This window comes from Nycticebus coucang, chromosome 4, assembly GCF_027406575.1.
Source record: "Nycticebus coucang isolate mNycCou1 chromosome 4, mNycCou1.pri, whole genome shotgun sequence".
Taxonomy (NCBI): Eukaryota; Metazoa; Chordata; class Mammalia; order Primates; family Lorisidae; genus Nycticebus; species Nycticebus coucang.
In genome coordinates this window covers 59,541,048-59,557,862 of record NC_069783.1, presented here as the reverse complement: position 1 = coordinate 59,557,862, position 16,815 = coordinate 59,541,048, and the positions used below count along the sequence as shown (strand labels likewise).

Here is a 16,815-nt window from a genome sequence, read left to right as displayed (position 1 = left end):
CAAAGCACATTCAACATTATCCATCTCCAGAACTTTTCAAAATGAATTTTATGATATGTAAATTATATATTAATCAAGCTGTTATATAAAAATCCATCAAAAGAAAAAGTCACAAAGGAACTTTAAAGAATGATGAATATATTCTGCATATTGATTTGGGTGACAGTTATAGGGTGTACCCAATTTGTCCAAAATCATCAAAGTGTGAACTTAAAATATGTGCAGTTTATCGTACGTAAAACAGATAAAACAATACAAAAGTATCAAAACTTGCAATACAATGAAAAACATAACCTAATTTTTAAACCTTTCTATAATGAATAATTATAATCAAATAATTCTAAAATATGCATCCAGTTTCTTTAATAAAGTTGGAGAACTAATAGCATAGAGATTATTCTTTGGATATTCAAATTTACCTTTCAAAATTTTATGTTAAATTCTAATATTTACAAATATAAAAATAAATAAAAAAATAGAAAAATGTAGTCCAATTTATAAATAACATGAGCAAGCCATATGTTTAGGTATATTTATAGTTTAACACATGAACCAAGCTGATTCCAAATGGTTCACCAATTGAACATTGTGAAATTCCTAAATTATGGAAATTGATGCATATAACCACCAATCATATATTTTATAATTTAAACTAGAGATTAATATTAAATCTTATCTAGCAAACAACCAGCCTCCTACCCTTCAGATTCTTCAGTCTTTTCTCCACCATTACGAGTAGTACAATTTTCACTTTCTGAAGAACAATTCCTTGTGGAAGCTATACTATGTCTTCCTTAAATACAGAAACAAACACATACAAAAAAAAAAGGGGGGGAGTTAGCGTTTCTAGATGAGAATGGCTTTTTTACTAATTGAATGGTAATACTATAAATGCATGGTTTCCAAGGCTAATTGAAGGTGGTATTTGCCACGTGGATTTTCCCTTAAAATTTCTAACAGTGTAAGAAAGAAACCATACAAAAAAATGGAGCACGAATTACTAAAGATACAATGAAGATTTCAAAAAATACTGATGTGTTGTGTACAAATAAGGGTCAAATGTCCAAAAAACAACAGCATAGTTTTCTCTTTCTGAAGAATTTTTTTATATCAATACTCAGCTGAGATTAAAATGACTCATTACACCCCAAGGATTTCCAAAACTCAGTTATTATTTCCAACTGAATTGCTGAAAACATCTCTTTTACCCTGCTTCTGTGACACCTGATTCTCTTGTTGACAGCAATAAAGAGTGGCTGTAGGCTGGGCACAGTGCTTGCCTGTAGACCCAGCTATGCAGGGAGACTGCTTGAGCCCAGGAGTGTCAGACCAGCCTGAGCACCACAGTGAGACCCCCCCCACCAACTCTTAAAAAAAATAAACAAAAGAGCAGCTATAAAAAAAAAAAAGAGAGAGAGAGAGAGAGGCAAGCAAGATGCTCTCAGGAGGAAAAAAAATGAAGTAAAAGCGTATAGTGTTTTTGGGCACCTTGGCTCATGCCTGTAATCCTTGTACTCTGGGAGGCCAAGGCAGGAGGATCACTTAAGGTCAGGAGTTTAGGACCAGCCTGAGGACTATCTTTATAAAAAATAGAGAAATTCGCTGGTTGTGGTGGTGGTGCCTATAGTTTCAGCTACTCTGGAAGCTGAGGCAGGAAGAGTGCTTAAGCTCAGGAATTTGAGGTTGCAGTGAGTTATGACAATGATAATGCCACTGCACCGTAGCCAGTACAACAAAGTCGCTGACTTAAAAAAAAAAAGCATAGTGCAAATCCTTTTAAAATAAAGTAAAATAATACTCATAGTAAATAATAAATAATATATAAAATGACTAGGCCAATAGATTAGAGTAGGAAATTTTGATTTTTTTTGGTGATAGTGTTGGATTATATTTAAAATTTTAAATATGGCAAAGATAAATATAATTTTTAAAATTTAGGTAGATATAAATACTAATAGATTTTTCTATTAATGTTTATACTAACCTTTAAATAAAGAAAAGTTGATTGGAATACATAATATTTTGCAGAATCATTATAAGAACAAGTGCTGCATTTTAGTTTAAAGTCTTACCTGTTTTGGAAACTGCATCCTGACCAACTGGAGTCTCCTGAAATTCTCCCTGTGTGTCAAGAAGTGATGATTTGATATACGTGGCTAAAGTTTCAACAGGACTCTCTCCAGCAGCCATTAGGGGATTATACTGGTTGTCAACGGGTGAGTTTCCACTGCTCTTCAGTTCATCAAACCTTTTTGCACACTGTCATGATATAAAATGAAAGAAATAGAGGTTTGGGGCTCAGTGCCTGTAGCTCAACGGCTAGGGCACCAGACTTATACACCGGAGCTGGCGGGTTCCAATCCAGCCCAGGCTTGCCAAACAACAATGACAACTACAACCAAAAAATAGTAGGGCACTGCCTGTAATCCCAGCTACTTGGGAGGCTGAGGCAAGAGAATCGCTTAAACCCAAGAGTTTGAGGTTACTGTGAGCTGTGACACCACAGCATTCTACCCAGGGTGACAGACTGAGACTCTGTCTCAACAGAAAAAAACAAGCAAAAAAAGAGGTTTGGGAATTTTTTAAATAAAGAAGTGAAAAGATATTTTCTTGCCTTCTATTTGAAGGGACTTTTCTATAATTACTTTTTATAAGTGAATATTAATCTTCTGAGTAACATTTAGAAAATCTATACATGTTTCATTACATAAAAGAATCTAGCTTATTTTTTCTCTTTTAAGATAGAGGGAAGAATTTTATTTTAACATGCTTTAATTGAAAAAAAAAAGTGTGTTTATGCTCTTGTACAAAGATGAAGACTGCATTAGTCAATCACATATTAACCTGCTACTTTTTCTTTTTTTTTTTTTTTGAGATAAAATCTCACCATGTCACCCCCAGTTGAGCACAGTAGTGTAACCTCAAACTCTTGGGTGTAAGTGATTACCTTGCCTCAGCCTCCCAAGTAGCTGGGACTACAAGCACTTGCCACAAACCCCCAGCTCTTTTTTTGTTGCAGTTGTCATTGTTGTTTAGCTGGCTTAGGCTGGCTTTGAATCTACCACCCCCTGCATGTGGCTGGTGCTGTAACCACTGTGCTACGGGCGCCAAGCCCTAACCTGATACTTTTAATAATTTAGTTAAAAATGTGGCTTTTGGGAGGGTAACTGGTGGGACCATACCTATGGTGCATCTTACAAGGGTACATGTGAAATTTACTAAATGTAGAATATAAATGTTTTAACACAATAACTAAGAAAAGGCCGTGAAGGCTATGTTAACTAGTTTGATGAAAATATTTCAAATTGTATATAAAACCATGTATACAATCACATGGGGCACACTATACCCCACGATTGTATTAATGTACATAGCTATGATTTAATAAAAACAAAACAAAACTTGGCTTTTATTTTTCTATTAACTGAGATCCCACCAGGAATAAAACCTAACCTTCAATGGAAAGCAAACCAAAGAGGATCTAACTGGTGACAGTGAATTTTCTTTATTAAAATAATAAATGACTTTGGCTGGGTGGCTCCTGCCTATAATCCTGGCACTCTGGGAAGCCAAGGTGGACTGCTTGAGCTCAGGAGTTCAAGACCAGCCTGAGCAAGAGCCAGACCCAGTCTTTACTAAAAACAGAAAAACTATCTGGGTGTTGTGGCAGATGCCTGTAGTCTCAGCTACTTGGGAGGCTGAGGCAAGAGGACTGCTTGAGCTTAAGAGACTGAGGTTGCTATGAGCTATGATGACATTATGGAACTCTATCCAGGGCAACAGAGTGAGACTCTGTATAAAAATAAATAAATAACTAAAAATAATAAAATAATAAAGATTTGGCCACATGTGTGCCATGGCTCAAGCCTATAATCTCAGCACTATGGGAGGCTGAGGCAGGAGTAATGCTTGAGGCCATGAGTTCAAGATCCAACTGGGCAACACAGAGAGACCCTGTTTCTACAAAAAAATTAAAAAATTAGCTGGATGTGGCATAGTGTGCCTGTAGTCACAGTTGCTTGGGAGGCTGAGGTGGGAGGAATGCTTGAGCCCAGAAGTTCAAGGCTATAACAAGCTATGTTTGTGTCACTGCACTGCAGCCTGGGTGACAGAGACTTTGTCTCTTAAAAAATAAAAAACTAAAGAAAAAGAAAAAAGACTTTTGAGAGAAAAGAAGAAAGAGAAGGCTCTGAAAGGCACATGGCAATGAAAAACAATTTGTACCAGAAAAGACTATACAGTATTTGTGTTAAAATTGACAACTTAATTTCTGCAAAACACTATTACTCATCACATTAAGTTAGCATTATTAGTTTGAATTATATTAGTTTTAGTATTCATCTGTGTTTTTAGTATATACATTTGGTTTATAGTTGTATAAAGTGTGTTTATACCTTATATTATCAGTGCATATCTAATTTAATTTGTATTATAATAAAAATAATTAAAGTCATCACTGGGAGTTTCCAAGTTTTTTCCATTAGAAAGGTTTCAACATAATCTAATTTGAGAAACATAGCATAAGGGATTTAATAACATAATCTGATTTATAAAAATGTTATCTACCCATAATTTTACAGGAATACTTCTATTGCTTAAATTAAGATATTATTAGTGACTTTTCAATTATAAACATGTAAGAGAAGCCTGAATTTAAACATACTAATTGGGTTAATATATAATTAATGTAATTTGCGGTTAGTCAAATAATATAAATTTGTATATATGTACAGTATTAATATATGCATATGAATATATAAATCTCAATTAGCTTTTTCCTCTCAGTTGTTGATTCTTTAAATTGGTCACCTGTTCTGTTATTTTCAGGAGATATCAGGGGGACTGTTACTTACCTCTTTGGGTGTTAATCCTGGCACAAGCCTTGCTACTGTTTCCCAGTTGATGGTTTGAGGGATTCCAAGCAATGGATAAAGGATCATGTCCAACACCATTTGGTTATTATTATTCACAAAATTGTTGTTCTCAGAATATCCACGACTCATCTTTTGGAACCAGAAATAGGAAAGACAAACAACTTTATTTAAATCTGAAATCCAAATGTTGTCAGAACATTATAGATTAGTTATAATTCATTCTTAAGAATTATAGATTAGAATTTATTCCTAAGAATTACCTGTTACTATGTTAAGAAAAAATAAAACTGATCTGAAATAAACAAACAATATACAGCCAAAAACTCTTCAAATATAAAAGTATTTGAACATTATAGATTGGCATGGATGTACAAAAGGATAGATGGATTAATATCTGAAAAAAGGCATAATAAAATGTTAATGGTAGAATGTAGGTGGTAGGCATATAGGTATTCACTATAAAATTCTTTTTGACTCTACTGTTAAGTTCAAAATTATAATAATAAAACATTGGGGGAAAAAGCTGAATATAATTTATCTTTCAAAAAAATTTTAAAGGTGCCTGATTTATTCTCTGATTAGCAATTCATGGATGGTAGAATTAAGCTATAAAACATACTATAGACATAGCTGGTTAAAAGAATTATAATTTATTTTTTTTTTGTGAGACAGTCTCCCTTTGTCACCCTTGGTAGAGTGTGGTGGCATCATAGCTCACAGCAACTTCAAACTCTTAGGCTTAAGCCATTCTCTTGCCTCAGCCTCGCAAGTAGCTAGGACTACAGGTGCGTGCCACAATGTCTGGCTATTTTTAGAGACGAGGTCTCACTCTGGCTCAGGCTGGTTTTGAACTCACAAACTCAGGCAATCCACCTGCTTTGGCCTCCAAGAGTGCTAGGATTATAGGCGTGAGCCACCAGGCTTGGTTTATAATTTCATTCTATTGCTAAGCAACATTCTCTTTTTCTGAGTGAATGTCCATGCTATAAACAATGAAGGCTGCGTATACTGAATTTTCACAGATGTAATAAAGTGAAATTTAAAATCAAGTTAATCTGATATTTTAGGCTAAGCATAATAATTACTGTGCCCTTTGATAATTAGTTATAAATGGTAGGAAGATTCTATCAACAATTATTATTTCCACATGTCCGAAACAATTTTTCTTTGGAAAGTTGTTCTCTTCTTTCTTATATTCAGAAGCAATGTGACAACTGGCCTGATAAAGTTTAATCCTTACACACACACACATACACATGTGTGCGTATGCATGCCCAACACAAGACTCCTGTGGAGGCTTCCCACGCTTCTTCACCTGGCTTCCCCATCTCTTGTACCATCATAATCTCTATCTCAATCCAGAACCCTTGAAGAATGATATCCAGTGCCCTTCATCTTAGGCAAGGGTGTCCAAGACTTTCAGACAATACGATCACCAAGAAAAATGGCTTTACAAACTGCATGTAGTTCAACAAACATTTAGTGAGCCCCAACTATGTGCCATATTTTAGGGATACAAAAATCCCTACTATGACCATGATATATGGTCCCTGGCCTTAAGAAGTCTGGTGCAGAATACTGGTAAACAAACAGGTAATTTTAAATATCATATTAATATGGTTCTGGCCAAAAGCTATAGCAAAGGGGAGCCATAGGGGGCAGAGCAGTGATGCATATGGTTATTATTTAGTGAGTATCTACCAGGAGGCTAGAACTGTGCTAAGTTTTTTATATGTTATTTCAATAAATTTTCATCTCAGCCCTATAAAATAGATGCTCTCCCAAGTTTACAAGATGGAGAAACAGGTTCAGAGAAATTTAAAGCAAACTATAAAGATCACAAAGTTAATAAGAAGCAGAGCAAGGATTCAAACCCATTTAAAACTGACACTCAAATCTGTTAAATACTGGCTGAGGGCAGTGAGAGTCAAAGCCTAATACTTTCTTTTTATGGTCATTTCCCTTTATTCTGCCAAGTAATTGATTTTATTTTACAATGGTGTTTAATATAAAACAAAAGTCTTGTTTTATATCAGTCCCCAAAAGTCTTGTTTTATATTATATTTAAGTAAAAGATACTCAAGTTCAAGGAGAAAACTATTAAATAAATACATAATAGGATGGAGGGTACCGTAAAATGGCAAAAGTTCTGAAGGTGATACTCAAATTAATGAAATTTGTGAAACAATGACCTTTAAAAAAAATTTTTTTTTTGCTTATTGCTTTGCATAGGATCCTTGAGTGACTTCTGTTTCTATAGCTTTAAATTCTACTAATAAATCAAAGTTTCCTAAATATATCTGTCTTTCAAGATTCTAGGGCGTCTGGCTCCCGCTCTCACAGCCATTGCAGTACATTGAGCTCCATAGAGACAGCGCCGGGGCAAGTGAGAGCCGGACGGGCACTGGGCGACTCTGTGCCTCGCTGAGGAAAAATAACTAAACATGGGCAAAGGAGATCCTAAGAAGCCGAGAGGCAAAATGTCATCATATGCATTCTTTGTGCAAACTTGTCGGGAGGAGCACAAGAAGAAGCACCCAGATGCTTCAGTCAACTTCTCAGAGTTTTCTAAGAAGTGCTCAGAGAGGTGGAAGACCATGTCTGCTAAAGAGAAAGGAAAATTTGAAGATATGGCAAAGGCGGACAAGGCCCGTTATGAAAGAGAAATGAAAACCTATATCCCTCCTAAAGGGGAAACAAAAAAGAAGTTCAAGGATCCCAATGCACCCAAGAGGCCTCCTTCGGCCTTTTTCTTGTTCTGTTCTGAGTATCGCCCAAAAATCAAAGGAGAACATCCTGGCCTATCCATTGGTGATGTCGCAAAGAAGCTGGGGGAGATGTGGAATAACACTGCTGTGGATGACAAGCAGCCTTATGAAAAGAAGGCTGCAAAGCTGAAGGAAAAATACGAAAAGGATATTGCTGCAGACCGAGCTAAAGGAAAGCCTGATGCAGCGAAAAAGGGAGTCATCAAGGCTGAAAAAAGCAAGAAAAAGAAGGAAGAGGAGGAAGATGAGGAAGACGAAGAGGATGAAGAGGAGGAGGAAGATGAAGAAGATGATGATGATGAATAAGTTGGTTCTAGCGCAGTTTTTTTTCTTGTCTATAAAGCATTTAACCCCCCTGTACACAACTCACTCCTTTTAAAGAAAAAAATTGAAATGTAAGGCTGTGTAAGATTTGTTTTTAAACTGTACAGTGTCTTTTTTTGTATAGTTAACACACTACCGAATGTGTCTTTAGATAGCCCTGTCCTGGTGGTATTTTCAACAGCCACTAACCTTGCCTGGTACAGTATGGGGGTTGTAAATTGGCATGGAAGTTTAAAGCAGGTTCTTGTTGGTGCACAGCACAAATTAGTTATATATGGGGATGGTAGTTTTTTCATCTTCAGTTGTCTCTGATGCAGTTTATACGAAATAATTGTTGTTCTGTTAACTGAATACCACTCTGTAATTGCAAAAAAAAGTTGCAGCTGTTTTGTTGACATTCTGAATGCTTCTAAGTAAATACAATTTTTTTTATTAAAAAAAAAAAAAAAGATTCTGGGTCACTGGTCTAGTCCATGACTGTTAAGAGTGTCTACAGGCTCACCTGGTCAAGTGTGAACTTGTTCCCTTCATTACAAAACACTTCCTCCTCCTGTATTCCCAATTCCTACTAATGGCCATTCTACAAATTCTATGGCTTCTTCCTTTTTAAATCTCAGAATATTATAGGGGAACAAATGTTTTGATTATACAGATTGCTTTTGTACTGCTTGAATCAAAGTTGTAAGCGTGCCCACCCCCCACCCCGCACCGGCTTGACTTCCATTGAGTTTTAGTTTCTTCTGTGCACATGAGTGCTGATTGGTCAGTTCCAATTTAATAGTGAATATATATGGTTTTTTGTTTTTCCATTCTTAGAATACTTTATTTCTAATACTTTTTTTTTTTTGAGACAGAGTCTCATTCTGTTGCTCTGGGTAGAGTGCCATGGTGTCAGAGAGCTCATAGCAAACTTAAAACTCTTAGACTCAGGTGATCTTCTTGTCTCAACCTCCCTACTACCTAGGACTACAGTCCCCAACCAAAATCCAAAATGCCTGGCTAGTTTTTCTATTTTTAGTAAAGATGCGATCTCACTCTGGCTCAGCCGAGGCAGGCAATCCTCCCACCTCAACTTCCCAGAATTCTAGGACTATAGGTATGAGCCACTGTGCCTGGCTTCTAATACATTTTAAATTTAGTTACAAGTCAATGAAACCATTTTGAATGTGAGGTGGTGGGAGGGGAAGGTTATGGCATCAAAGAGAAAAAGTAACCTTTTTATATCAATATACATGAGACACTTATTTTATTCAAACTTTGCTGAGTCCCACTATGTGCCAGGCACTGTATCTGAAGTTGGAACACAATTTACAGATAAAAATAACAACAGGTTTATGGCTAGTCATATCTATGATTCGACCAACACTAATTCTGGATTGGGAACATGATTTCCAAATCTAAGTTGTTCCTATGGAAAAATGTATTCTATTTTTGAAGTACAAAGCTGAGATCCACTGACAGACTAGTACATGAAAACTCTGGTTTAAGTTTGAGCTCCATTACATACCAGTGAAGGTTAGTCATCTAACCTTGCTGAACTGTAGCAATAAAATTTGGTGATGGTAATACCTCTGACAGACTGCGTAGAGAGAATCAAAGGGATTATTTTGTGAAAGCACTCTGAAGACAATAAAATGACCTCACAAGTGACATGGACCATAAAATAATAGTATCTGCTTTCTAGGATTGTGTTGAGGATTATGCAAGATATTTAAAGCACAGGGGTTACAATGTAGTAAGCATTCACTAAATGTTAACTGTGAATAATACTACGTAACTGTTTATGTAAAAAGCCAGTATAAATAAATAAATAGAAGCTGATATAGGACATCAGGTGGCAAACATGAGGATGCTATTCTGCACACATTTGCATGAACATTAAAAAGAAATAAAGAAAGAAAAACCTCAAGCTCTTGAAAATCGTAGCTTCCTGCCAACCAAGTAAGTAGTACCTTGTTGAAGTGCCAATACAACGTAGTGGTTAAGAGTGTAGACTCTAGAGCCAGACTGTCCAAGTTTGCATCCTGTTTCTACCACTCAAGGTATTATCTGGGTCAGATTAATCTCTGTGCCTCAATTTCCTCATCTGTAAGACAAAGATGATAGTAGTCAGTTCATACAATTTTTTTTTCTTTTTAGAGACATAGTTTCACTCTGTTGCCCAGCTAGAATGCAGTGGTATCATCATAACTCACTACAACCTTAAACTCTTGGATTCAATTGATTCTCCTGCCTTAGCTTCCAGAGTAGCTGGTACTACAGGTGCATACCACCATTACCTGCTGATTGCTGATTTTTTTTTTTTTAATAGTGACAGGGTCTTGCTCTTGCTCAGGCTGGAACTCACATACATTTGACAATATATGAAAAATGTTACCTGGTACTGAATGAAAACTATATAATGGTTGCAGTAGTAGCACTTACAACTCCAGAGATCTTTGGATTAGATAGATTCATTAAGATTAATATGATAGATAAAAGGAGAGACAGCAATGTTCCAATGAAGCATGTTGCCAACAAAATGAGTAGAAAGAGTCAGCTATGGATTCTTATTCAGCCTCACCCCTCTATCAGTGCAACCTAGGGTCTCAATTGTTTCAGCTACAATATCAGGAAAATAATACCTACCTTTGAGGTTATGGTGATGATTAAATAATACTACATATAAAGCACCCTCACACACTGTCTGGCATGCAAAGCAAGCTCAATAACTCAACAAATAATTACTACTATTATTTTTCTTTCTTTCTTTTTTTTTGAGACATATTCTCACTCTGTTGCCCTGAGTAGAGTGCCATCACATCATAGCTCACAGCAACCTCAAACTCTTGGGCTCAAGCATTCCTCTTGCCTTAGCCTCCCAAGTAGCTGGGACTACAGGTATCTGCCACAACGCCTGGCTAGATTTTCTGTTTTAAGTAGAGATGGGGTCTTTATCTTGCTCGGGCTGGTCTTGAACTTTGAGCTCAAGCAATCCACCTGCCTCGGCCCCCCAGAGTGCTAGGATTACACGTGTGAGCCATGACCCCGGCCACTACTATCATTTTTCTCCCCCCTACTTTGGCAATTATTGAAACAAAAATTTACAAGAATTAGGTTAATAACTGTAAAGCACTGCCTTGTACCCAGTATAAAATAGATTTTGCAGAATTTTTTTTAACGAGTGGATCAAAATCAGGTGACAAAAATTGAGTGAATCCAAAAATAATACCCTTTCACATATCCCCAACTAAGTTTGATTAAAAAAAAAAAAAAAAACCTTTGGAAAATAGACTTGGAAAAGGTCTTAGTAATCTTGGGAAAAACTTGGGAAAGCAGGTTTTTTTTTTTTTTTTCAACAGAGTCTCACTCTGTCACCCTGGGTACAGTGCCATGGCATCATAGCTCATAGAAACCTCAACTTCTGGGCTCCAGCTATCCTCTTGTCTCAGCCTCCAAAATAGCTGGGACTATTGATGCCAGCCACCACAATGCCACCTGGCTTTTTAACCCACTGGACTATAGTTTCTCTGATGGGCTGGGCCTTCCTTCTGTAATTAATTCCCTGAAAGAGTGACAAACAAGGCAAATAGTGCCAAAAACATTGGCTTAATGAAAAAGTCACAACTCCTTAAGACAGATTTAACCTATCTTTTGAATTCCACTCCAACCTGAGGATCCACAACTTATTTACTTTCAACACACAGCATTACCATAACTCATTTAGATATTTAAGCATCCACAATGTACAAAGACATATGGAAATCGTGTCTTGCTGGATTAACCAATTTAGTTTTGAATTTATAAAATTCTTAGCTCACGGCAACCTCAAACTCCTGGGCTCAAGCGAGTCTCCTGTCTCTGCCTCCCAAATAGCTGGGACTACAGGCGCCTCCCCAACGCCTGGCTATTTTTTTGGTTGCAGCTGTCATTGTTGTTTGGTGGGCCTGGCCTGGATTTGAACCCGCCAGTTCAGGTGTATGTGGCTGGTCCTTAGCTGCTTGAGCCACAGCGCTGAGCCTCAAGACCTAATTTCTTATTAGTGAACAAGGCATTCCTCTCCACTGGTTTGCCTAGCACATGTATCAGTTTCATACCACACAATGTGGGAGGGATGTTAAGGAATAGGATGTTTTATTAGAATTTGGTTGGGCCTCAATAGAAAAGTCTAAAGTGGAACTTAGATCAACAATGCTGGATGCTATTTTTTCTTCACTTCCAAAAAGATTCACTTAAAATTTCAAACACTTAAAAACTAATTTCAAATATAATATATATTTATGCTAGACATGTTTAAAAATACTTTAAGGCTGGGCACAGCGTTTCGTGCCTATAATCCCAGCACTTTGGGAGTACAAGGTGGGAGATTCCTGGAGTCCAGGAGTTAGAGAACAGCCCAAGCAACACAGCAACTCTACAAAAAAATTAAAAAAAATTAGCCTGGCATGGTGGCACAAGCCTGTAGTCCCAGCTATTCAGGAGGCTGAGGCAAAAGGATCACTTGACGCCAGGACTCTGAGATTGCAGCGAGCTGTGATGATGCAATTGCACTATTGCACTGTAGCTGGGACAACAAAGCAAGACCTTGATTTCTAAAAGAAAAGTAATCAACACCCCCCCCCCAAAAAAAACTTTTAAATCATCTAAATGTAAAAAAAAAAAAAAAAAAAAAGCTTTCTGTTGACCTTCCTTACACAATGGAATACTGAGCAAACTTTAACTACCCAGCATTAATTCTAGTTCAATAAATGTTCAAGAAATCATCTTATAGAGTCTGAATGTAAGTGTAAAAGGCACAGCATTGATGGATAATCTTCAATAAAACAATTTGATCTGGTAAAAAGGTATACATTTATCAAAAACTGTGTCAGTAGGAAAAAGTTCAAAGTTCAAATTACCTCACTACTAACCTTGCATTACCTGCACTACTAAACCTACTTGCATTCATGATAAATAAAAAAATTTTAATTTGTTTAAGGTAAAAAGTGTTATTTACTTAGAATAAAAATTCAATTTGTGTAAGAAAGCACATTCATATCCCTCCCCCATTCCCTTGTTTTGGTTTATGTATTAGTAAGACTAAGTCACTCTCACACCAGATAAAGGTCCAGACAGGAATCTGATATTTTCTTCCGAAATGGAAAAAAGCATTGTAGACGTAGACTTTCCCCCTAGGTGGTTGCAAGACTGGAAGAGAAGGGGGCCAGGGAGGCAGGTCAAAGGCCTCTGGCATAACTGAGGGTAGCGGTAACACTGAGTCATCCTGGACCAGGGAGAAGCCTAGAGCCCAGGTTTCCGGACCCCTGGCCACCAAGGAGATCCGAGGCAGTTGGCTTTGATGGTTAGGGAGAAAGTAAAACCACATCCCAAACCCAGCACTTCAAACCCCGGGCGGAGAGGCTCACTGTGCTGCGTGACGGAGCACCCCAAGACCTTCGCGGCCCCATTCCGCGTAGGCGCAAAAGCTCTCGGGGCGCGGGGCAGACAAAGGCGCCAGGCAGGGACGAGACGGCGGCAGATGCGGGACAGAGGACTGGGGCGCGGCCGGGCCAGCAAAGTCGGGGTGCGCCTGATGCGCCGGCGGGACCCGCTGCGAGCATGTGGAGCGGGCGGGTTGAGGACGCGGCGAGCAGGGCGTGGGCGTGTTTGGGCCCGCGGGACCCCGGCCCGGCCAGCCCCGCGGTGAGTGGGGGGCCGTGGCGCGAAGCGGCTGGCTGCGAGCGGCACCGCCCTTCACCGCACTTCTCGCTCCGCGGCGGGCAGCCGAGCCTCTCGGCATCTCGCTCACCTCGACAGGGCCGCGGCGGCCCTTGCTGCGCCTCTGTCACCTGCAGCCACCAGGACCGCCTGCGCTCCCGCCATGAAGCTGCGCCGACCCAGCCCGCTACCCGGGCCGTGACGCCCTCACACGCCACCCCTCCTGCTCCCAGGCGGCGGCCGAGCACTAGCGTTGAGGGGCGGGCGAGCGTCGGCGGAAACCGCTCGGCCAATCGCGAGCCAGCACCGCAGCGGCGGAGCCAATGAGCGAGGAGCTCCTGGCCGGCAGGAGGGAGCGGGATCCGCGGCAGCCGCCGTGTGATGCGGCACCTTCCCCTTCCCCTCTGGCTTTCCCTCCCGGCTTGCCGCAGTGCAGCGCCCCACACGCCTAGCGTCTGGTCTCCTAGCAACCAGATCCTCGGAGCCTGATCTTAGGTGACCAACCTGGAGTCCAGAAGAAAGGGGAATGCTTGGGCGGTAAAAGAACTCTGACTAAAAAACGGGTGAAATGGTTCCTGGTGCAGGTTATTTGATATTTTTGTAGGTAGGCCGGGAAAATTGTATGAGCTGAGAAACACTGAAAGTATCTTTTAGATCAAGCTCAGTCTTTACCAGGAGGTAGCTCTTTAAAAATGTAAGTAGCTGTGGATTACAAATTCGCTTTTCATACATTAATAGGTTCGTGTGTGTGTGTGTGTTATTGTGAATACTATCATTGCGGATCAATGAAATGTATAAGCCTCAATATCGTAAATGCTAAAGATCAACATCTGTGATTTCCACTTGGAATATGTCTATTCTGAGAACCAAAATTAAATATTAGGTTCAGAAAGGACAGAAAAAGTAAGGCCTTGGGCAGCGCCTGTGGCTCAAAGGGGTGGGGCGCCGGCCCCATATGCTGGAGGTGGCGGGTTCAAACCCAGCCCGCGCCAAAAACTGCAAAAAAAAAAAAAAAAAAAAAAAGGGAGGCCTTATCCAAATGAGAAATTACTATAATGAGATCTAGTAATTAAGTAGACATTAAATGCTCACAGTACAGAATGTCAGTTTTTTTTTTTTCTTTGTAGAGACAGAGTCTCACTTTACTGCCTTCGGTAGAGTGCCGTGGCGTCACACGGCTCACAGCAACCTCCAGTTCTTGGGCTTACGTGATTCTCTTGCCTCAGCCTCCCAAGTAGCTGGGACTACAGGCGCCCGCCCCAACGCCCGGCTATTTTTTTTTTTGTTGTTGTTGTTGCAGTTTGGCCGGGGTTGGGTTTGAACCCGCCACCCTCGGCATATGGGGCCGGCGCCCTATTCACGCCCCCAGAATGTCAATTTTTTTTCCATTGTTATCAACAGTGACTTTACTGCAAATATTTTGCTATTTTTGTTCCACAAAGATCTTAGAGGTAGGCAAGTTTTATATCACAAAGAGATTAGTCAATTCTTGAAGAGTAGCTGCTTGCCCTCTACTTCTCTCCTTTCTCCTTTCACATAGTATAGTACTCAGGTTCAAGATAAATCGTCATAAAGAATTAACCTGTTTGCAGAGATTGAAGAGAACAGAACTCTGCAACTGAACCCACTCCATAATATCTGTTCCTGTTGTTGATCCACAATACTATAGGGTATCCCAAAAGTTGCCCCAATGTTGCCATACATAGGGAAAATGGGAAACTGTAGCTAAATGTACCTTTATTTACAAACTATTCATTACAAAATTTTACAAAGAGGTGGCCGACATGTAGAGAATTTTGTATAAATATTTTGTAAAATTTTATAATGAATAGTTTGTAAATAAAGGTACATTTAGCTATAATTTCCCATTGTCCCTATGCATCTGTGACGTTAGGGCAGTGGTTCTCAACCTGTGGGTCGCAACCCCTTTGGGGGTCTCCTGCATATCAGATATTTACATTACAATTCATAACAGTAGCAAAATTAGTTATGAAGTAGCAATGAAAATAATTTATGATTGGGGGTCACTACAACATGACAAACTGTATTAAAGGGTCGCGGCATTAGGAAGTTTGAGAACCACTGCTTAAGGGGCAACTTTTGGGACACTTTGTGCTGATCATCTGTGAGAGATCAATTCTGATACTAGTGTTTCAAGTTTTCTCATCACTCTCTTTCCTAGAACAATAAAAAATTTATAAAATGACAGCTAGAGATGATTCTGGGGAGGTCAACTTCTTTGATTTTTTCAATTTCAGACTCAAAGACAGAGACAAGTGATTTGTCCAAGTCAAATTAGATTTCAAGACTTTTGCCCAAGGAAGAATCTGTACAAAGAATTGTACAGATGTTCCTTCTTACTGTTCTTTAGGCAAGATGGACAATTTCACCTAAAGGCTTCCATCCAATTCCCCCTCCTCACCGAGTCTAACCCTTTTGTGTTCATAAGCTCAACTATTCCTCTATTAGTCTTAGTACAGTTGCTTTAATAAGGAGACCAAAAATATAACACAAGTTTATTCCTTGCTTAAATTACAGAGGTGGGTGGTCCAGGGCTGGTAGGGCTGTTTTGTCATTTTTGACACCCAACTTGTGGGTCGGCATCTGAAATGGCTGTAAAATTCTGGCTCCTACTTCCACACTCCACAGAAGGCAGGCGGGGGAAATGCATGTCTACATGCACCACCCTGTGCAGCTTTGGAAACATTTTAACTACAATGAAATACTGAAAAAAAAAAAAAATAGGAAGATGTTTATGAATAGAAGGCATTTAAAATAAATGCAAATGCCTTTTGAGACTCCAGCTACTACTAAACATTACCCAAGAACATGATTAAGATTAAACCTTTTTCTCCATAAAAAGACAAAGGGTTGTACAAAACAACAAAATTAGTGTGGAAAAGTAAAAGAAAGTTATCAGCATATTTTTCATCTACTTCAAGGTAAGAAATTAAAATGGCGTGTGTTCAGGACCATGTTCATTTTCTAAGTGTCTCTGCTGGTTATATTCCAGTGTGGAACTTTTTTACTATTAAGAAGTGAAGGTCTAGGCTGGGTACGGTGGCTCATGCCTGTAATCCTAGCACTCTGGGAGGCCAAGGCAGGTGGGTTGTCTGAGCTTACAGGTTTAAGACAAGGTTAAGCGAGAGCGAGACCCCCATCTCTAAAAATAG

At 39.1% G+C, this 16,815-nt stretch overlaps 2 protein-coding genes across 6 annotated transcripts in view; one reads left to right on the top strand and one right to left on the bottom strand.

Annotated features, from left to right (window-relative positions):
* The window catches only part of SANBR (SANT and BTB domain regulator of CSR), a 66,586-nt gene extending 52,673 nt beyond the window's left edge, over nt 1–13,913 (bottom strand). Inside the window, exons 1-6 of one of the 5 annotated variants that reach the window (XR_008379655.1) lie at nt 13,734–13,913; nt 9,919–10,052; nt 8,156–8,324; nt 4,854–5,003; nt 2,073–2,259; nt 700–793 (exon numbers count right to left, since the gene is read on the bottom strand). Coding sequence is in view for 3 of the 5 variants with exons in the window: in XM_053589220.1 (XP_053445195.1) it covers nt 700–793; nt 2,073–2,259; nt 4,854–5,003; nt 8,156–8,191 (467 nt within the window). In the remaining 2 variants the exon portion in view is untranslated. Of the gene's footprint in view, nt 1–699; nt 794–2,072; nt 2,260–4,853; nt 5,004–8,155; nt 8,370–9,918; nt 10,053–13,733 lie in introns of those variants that run through there. The other 4 variants (XM_053589220.1, XM_053589222.1, XM_053589221.1 and 1 more) reach the window with 4 other exon arrangements.
* Nucleotides 7,201–7,963, top strand: LOC128584208 (high mobility group protein B1-like). The gene has a single exon (XM_053589225.1). It carries the CDS (start codon nt 7,319–7,321, stop codon nt 7,946–7,948), a length of 630 nt encoding a protein of 209 aa, XP_053445200.1. The 5' UTR covers nt 7,201–7,318; the 3' UTR covers nt 7,949–7,963.
* Nucleotides 13,914–16,815: the final 2,902 nt, after the last annotated feature.